This window comes from Hyperolius riggenbachi, chromosome 2 (assembly GCF_040937935.1).
Source record: "Hyperolius riggenbachi isolate aHypRig1 chromosome 2, aHypRig1.pri, whole genome shotgun sequence".
NCBI lineage: Eukaryota > Metazoa > Chordata > Amphibia > Anura > Hyperoliidae > Hyperolius > Hyperolius riggenbachi.
The window spans coordinates 50,119,293-50,126,281 of NC_090647.1; the positions used below are offsets into that span (position 1 = coordinate 50,119,293).

The 6,989-nt window shown below is 45.4% G+C and overlaps 1 protein-coding gene across 1 annotated transcript in view; it reads left to right on the top strand.

The window, feature by feature from the left end:
- TMEM135 (transmembrane protein 135) overlaps positions 1–5,942 on the top strand; it is a 399,393-nt gene extending 393,451 nt beyond the window's left edge. Inside the window, exons 13-15 of the mRNA XM_068264859.1 lie at positions 537–635; positions 2,254–2,321; positions 4,594–5,942. Of these exons, the coding sequence (XP_068120960.1) occupies positions 537–635; positions 2,254–2,321; positions 4,594–4,726 (300 nt within the window). The 3' untranslated portion in view covers positions 4,727–5,942. The remainder of the gene's footprint in view (positions 1–536; positions 636–2,253; positions 2,322–4,593) is intronic.
- The last annotated feature ends 1,047 nt before the right edge of the window (positions 5,943–6,989 follow it).

Sequence of the window (6,989 nt, forward strand, 5' to 3'; positions counted from 1 at the left end):
CTGGGACTTCCTCCAGTCCATGAGATCCATGGCCTCCCTCTCCATCCCCACTGCCCTCTCCTGTTCTGTAGATATACTCCCCGGTATTCTGGCCAGTCATAGACTTCTGTACATGCGTGGCACGCAGAACGCTCCGGGCTGTGGAAACACGACGGAATGCAGGCGGGACCAAGCCGCACATGTGCAGAAAAGCACGGCCCGCCAAAATCTCAGGGGTGATGCCTACTGACTGGAGTACCCGGAAAGGACAGCAAGGGAGGCCACAGACCTCATGAGGGCTGGAGGAATTCCCAGGTAAGTATACATGCAGTGGTATTGCTCGTCTCTGGGTCTCTTGAAAATAGCTTTGTGTTTTCCTTACTGGATGATATAATGGAAGGTCATCCAATCACCAACCATCTTGGCACAATAACATTCCTTGAAAACCATCTATAAAGAGTTGATAGGGCCTGGCTGTGCTCTGCAAAGAAAAAGTGCATAAAAACAGTTGTTGTTAGTTATGGAAGGTGTTATCGGTCTCCGTGTCTTTCTTGCAGACGTTGTACTTCAAAGGCATCGAAGCCGGGAAGTTCCCATACTTCCCTCACGCCGACAGCGTCATCTATGCAGTGTCTACGGCCATCTGCTTCCAAGCCGTAAGTACCGCCCAGACGCATTATCCTGAAGGTCTACTCATTGTGTGTATGTTTACATTTAAGGTAGCCATACACTGGTCGATTTGCCATTAGATCGACCAGCTGACAGATCCCTATCTGATCGAATCTGATCAGAGAGGGATCGTATGGCTGCCTTTACTGCAAACAGATTGTGAACCGATTTCAGCCTGAAACCGATCACAATATGTTGAGCTACTCCTGCTGCCACCTGTCCCCCCCGTATAAATTACCTGATGCTGGCTCCCGGGCATCTTCTCCGCGCTGCACGGCTCTGTTCCGGCTCCATTACGGCGCTTCCTGTGTCACTCCGTGACCAGGAAGTTCAAATAGAGCGCCCTCTATTTGAACTTCCTGGTCACTGCAGTGACACAGGAAGCGCCGGGATGGAGCCGGAACAGAGCCGTGCAGCGCGGAAAAGATGCCCGGGAGCCAGCGTCAGGTAATGTATACCTGATCGGCCGCCGCTAGCGACACGCTCCCTACCCGCGGGCGATCGAGGGTAATTTCCCGCACGGCGCGATCGACGGACCGATCCGATTTCGGGAGGAAATCAGATCGGCGGGTGCGTTTACCGCGAACGATTGGCAGCAGATTCGATCCCAGGATCGAATCTGCTGTCGAAACGGCCGCGAATCGGGCCAGTGTATGGCCACCTTTACAGTCTGATCCTCTCACATTACTTTTATGAAGATTTAAAAGCGGATTAAAACCCTGACATAATATTCAGTAAAAACATGTTTTCCTACTTTTTATATTTCCATACGGTTATCATATTTGCATTTGTGCATAAGTATTATTATTTGTTTAGAAATTCTAGGTTCCCAAAAGTACAGTTTTTGCTTTGTGAGCTGACTCTGCATTTTATAAATAACTGGTTTTATACATTATGTATTGAAGGCCGACATGCTTTGACTCGCTGTCTGTGTGGAGCTGTTTCTCCACAGTCAGAGAATGTGTTACATTCCTCACTTGATACATTTAAGTAAACACAAGATAACATAACCTACAACTTTGGATGTGTCCACATTTCACTGCACTGAACTTTCAAGCTCTGTGTGTAACCCTTCGAATGCTAGTCTGGTAAAAAAAAAAAAAAATGCGGGTTGCATATAATATGCTGTAAATAATGTTTTAGAGCAAAGATGAAATGCAGGGTTATATTCCGCTTTAAGCACAGGTCCCTATTTTCAGTTGTTTTTCTTTTTGTTTTTGTTTTTTAATTAACACTGAGCTGAGTATACAAAAAGGAAAAGGGCAGAAGAGATGTCACTTTTTGGCATCACAGAGAAACAGTAAAGATGGAAACAAGCAGAAATATTATTTTCTTTTTTTTCATATCACATTTCTCCTAAATTTGACAGTGAACACTTAACACAGCAGGAGAGATAAACTGAATAAGTAGTCTCTCATTGGATGATTGTTTTTTTCAGTTAATATGAAGTTTCAACCCAATTTAAATCAATCAAATGCATTGAACAAGAATTCCATGGACCTCTCGAGCGATAGGAATGCGTCTGCTGTGTTTGTAAGCAGAAAGTGATCATGCTGTGCCCTCTGGTGGTTGAATTATAAATGACATCTGGTTTCTGTGCCCTAGGCTGTAATGGAGGTCCAAAATTTAAGACCATCTTACTGGAAGTTTCTGTTGAGACTGACAAAGGGCAGGTAAGTGTGTCTCTTCTTATTTTTTACGCTGTAGAATCATTTTTCAGTGACTTCAGGAAATATATATTGACATTTAGAGGTATTTTTTACATATCAGTGTAGTGTACCGGGCCGGATTTACCATAAGGCACTGTAGGCAAGTGCCTACAGGTACCTGATGATGGAAAGGCGTCTCACAACCCTCTCCTAGTGCCTCTGTCCTTCCCTATGAATAGTCCTGATCAGAGTGTAAATGAGAAGTTACCCACCTTGCTCTCGGCATTCCACTGACGAGATCTCCCTTCAGTCAGGGGCACCTCTAGCTACTTAATACTGAGGTTCCTCTAGCTACCTAATACTTGGGGGCACCTCTAGCTACTTAACATTGAAGGTACGTCTAGCTAATAGGTGCGTCTGTAGCTACCTATAACAGGTAAGGGAGAAGTGACAACTGGGACAGCCAGCACACTCGTGGTGCGGTCCGGTGGGTTTTTGTTGGTTTATGGAGGGTGAAGTCTAGGATGCCAGGACATCTGTGCCTATAGGCTCCTGAGAGGTAAATCCAGGCCTGGTAGTGTAGAATAGTCTGTGAGAATCGGCTTTGTACAGTAAAGCAATTCACATGAAGCATGGTGCGTACAGGATGGAGCCTATTCGGACACATACATGCTTATACCTAAAGGCTCGTACACACGTGTAACTATCTAGCCTAACTGTTGTCCAAACTTGGTCTGTTGGACGGTAGTTGTGTAGGAGCCTAGAGGTGTGTAGCCACCATTGACAAATGTTGCACGTCAGGGATCAAGTCCTGATTCCATTGGGCAACATCGCTGGGCCAGGCTGCTTACACGTGTGTCATCTGTGGACGACGCGCTGTGTTGCTCTGTATTGGGCGACAAGCGGCGTATGAATGATGGGGGAGTGGCGTGAACAATGGGATCGGTGTCACTGGGGGTGAGTAGGTAGTCAGGAGCTACCGTGCATACGACTGAATACCGACTGAGGTGGTCGTTATCGGCCGTTATTGAGGAACAACGAGATAAAGTAGGATGGGAAGCCTCTGGATCATCCTAAATTGGGTGTTTTTTTTCCATACATGTTTCCTTTAACTACTTTAGTACCGCGCTAATTGAAATCTGTTTTGGTGGTCACCTGGCTGGCAGGGCGTAGATTTCAATTGGCTGCCTCTGCGCGCATCCGCCGTTTCCACCGTCTCTATGACGGCAGAGAGACAATTTAATTGGCTTCTGGCCCTGTCTTTCAATGTAAGCTGCTCCCGTTGGCTTACATTGATAGGCAAGGTCAGGAGCCAATGAAAGCGGCTCCTGACCAGCTCACAGGAACTCTGCTGTCATAGAGACGACAGAGTGGGTGGCCCAGGTTGCGCCATTTCTGTACCAGCGGTCTCTGATCCTTAAAGGACATCCGAGGTGGAAATAAACTGATGAGAAAAACAATTGTATCTATCCTCAGTCAACTTAACTTTTTTTTTTAGACATCCCACAGTTTTATTTTACATTTGTATCAATTTTTTAAGTGTTTACTGTTTCATTGTCTCTGCTCAATGACACCTTCATTGGAGTATGTCAGAGCTCAAATCTATGAATTATTGACACTTTATCCTTCTTGCTCTCAGAAGCCATTTACTGACAGGAAAGTGTTTTATGGCCGTAATTACTTATCCGTGAGGGTTATGCTATAGTCTGACCCAGTCCGACCCGGGCAGAAACTGTCACTTGCACACCAGTTGTTTAACTCTTTCAGGCAGAGAAAGAACAAAAGAACACAGCCTAGTTATTTGTGTGCTTGGCACTCTACATACACATATCTATCTCATCATGTCACATGCCCCCTCGGTTGTCCTTTAAGGGGAAGGAGACTGCTGGTACTTAAAGGGGTTCTTTCGCGAAAAAAGTAGGCAGTTAAAAAATGTGACAGATGACAGGTTTTGGGCCAGTCCATCTTTTTAAGGGGGATTCTCAGGGCTTTCTTTGTTTTCAACAGCATTTCCTAAACAACAGTTGCAAAATCTAACTGACATAATAGTGTGCAAGTGATTAGGGAGGCCAGCTGGTATCTTGCTATTTTGGCAGTTAAACTGCTGTTCAGGAAATGCTGTTGAAAACAAAGAAAGCCCTGAGAATCCCCCTTAAAAAGATGGACTGGCCCAAAACCTGTCATCTGTCACATTTTTTAACTGCCTACTTTTTTCGCAAAAGAACCCCTTTAAGTGGTTAAATAATAATCTGTATAAAAACAACCTAGCATGGTAAATATGGTTTCTTGTCGTCAGGTTTGCACTGATGAACAGAGGAGTCTTGGATGTGTTCGGCTCTGAAGCCTCCAAGCGCTTCAAAGGCTTCGTTCCCAGGCTGGACCCGAGGTTCACCACCGTTCCACCAGAGCGACCAGTACAGTTCTCCTGAAGCATCAGACTCCTCCTCCTTCCTGTGACAAAATGTGAAGAATCAAGTGTCCCAATGGGATCGGGTATCTCAACAGGATAGATATTGTTGGGGGCTCCTACACTTCTGTTCAGTATTAACTAATTTTAGCTGACCAGTGCAGAGAAAGAGTTAATCGTCAATGAACGTGAATTATTGGGTAGATTGAGAAGTAATCCCAGATCCAGAGCAGAGGCACAAATGATCCCCCTTTCATAGTCCAACATATTTTGATTAAGTCTTTTTATAGAATTACAATATAATTCTTTAGCTATCTCTATAGCCTTGATTGCATTTAAGAAGAACTAACACCATTGGAGATGTTTTCTCGTTCCTCTGTGTACGATATTTAGCGGGACATTTGAAGGTGTAGGGAACACGTGCCTTTTTGGTTGTCTACCCTCGTCCCTTGAGCTGCGGACCAATGCTGACAATGATGTTATTTCTGTTTTACGTTAGTCCGTCATTAACGGTGTCATTTTTTTCTGTTTTGGTGTCAGAATCTGTGTTTTCAGTGGTGATACGTTTCTTGTACAGTCTTCAGCAGTCAGGCCACCAGAGGTGGAACCATCCACAGCTTCTTCTATCTCTCAGGAACCCTAGTGGCTAGATCTTGTCCTTTGTGTTCCCAGCTCTTCTGTACCTGCGTTGGGGTCTTGAAGGCACCATGGACTTTAGAGGGTGGTTGGACGTGCAGGCATGATCCAAGAGCCCTCTAGCTCAATATGCTGTGCTGTGGTCCAGCCATATAACTATTGGTTATCTGAGAAGGTGGGAGGTCTTTGGGATTTTCTTCTGGTGGGTACCAGTAGCACTCTGAACAATTTGGGGATATCTGACCACACTGTCTTCGGAAGGGGAGTCCTATGCAGAAAAAGACACACCTCACCACTAGAGCCACCAACCAATCAGCCACATGGGAAATGAATTTACCAGCTAATTTCAAATATAATTCTAGACTGCAGAATCCAGGGAGACTTGACATTGATACAAATCCACAGACGTACTGAAGCTTTCGAGGAGGGGTTGTCGCTGTCAGAGAGAATGGGCCTCCCTCGAGTAAACCTATTACCAGAAAATAAAAAAAAGATAGCAAACAAGATAGATGTTTCAGTGCACAGCATTCAAATGCAGGTTATCTACTAAAGGCACGTACACACGCCGTATTTTTTCAAACGACGGGTCCGTCAGACCCTCCCGCAGGGCGGTCGTTCTGCCAACAGTTGCACGTGCGTACAAGCTGTCGGCAGACTGATAAGAGACTGATCAGACAAAAACAGTCTTATCAGTCTGCCGACAGCTTGTACTCACGTGCAACTGTCGGCAGAACAACCGCCCCACGAGAGGGTCTGATGGACCCGTCATTTGAAAAAATATGGCGTGTGTACGCGCCTTAAAGTGAATGGCTGATTGAGATTTATGTCCACTTAGGACAGATAAGACATGTTCATGCCTCTCTTGCACAAACACCTGATAACGTTCTGCTTCTCTTTTGGCAATCAAAGATTTCAGGTGACAGGTTGAAGTGACCTCAAAGCAGAACAGGTAGTGAATTGTATGAATTTTCCCTGCTCTGTACATAGTGCTGACATCACCAGTAAGAGGGCAGCTCCCATGCAAGAGAAAAAGAAAACAGCAGAAATCAGCTATGGTGATGAGGGAACAGCAAAAACGTACTACGGTACATATGCAGATAGGTGCAGGGGGCGTAGCAATAGGAGGTGCAGAGGTAGCAACCGCATCGGGGCCCTTGGGCCAGAGGGGCCCTCCCTTAACTACAGAATTAGCTCTCTATTGGTCCTATGCTCATAATAATGACTTCTGTAGATACTTTGAATACTAGTAATCATTAACAAACTGTTCCCCATCCCCTTCTTGCACCTCTGACACTGTAGTTGCCATTGGCAGATTTTGGTGCGCCGTATAAATTGTTATGTATAGAGTGCTTGGGGGGCCCCATTGTAAAACTTGCATCGGGGCCCACAGCTCCTTAGCTACGCCACACCTAAGTTTGTAAGCAGAGGTTGGCTTTCAGTGCAGAACAGCGTGACCCGTACACACGGGATTTGTAGGGTTGCTTCATCAGTCCCCTTGGCACACATCACCAGTCACTCCTCTGCAGGTGTCAACAGACCATCAAAACCACAAAAAAGTCCATCTTTAATCTAGGTTTGGATGGTGTGGAAAGGAGGTCAGAACAAAATTTTAGACCGATCACAAGACTTGGATACTACAGAGTCTTTCT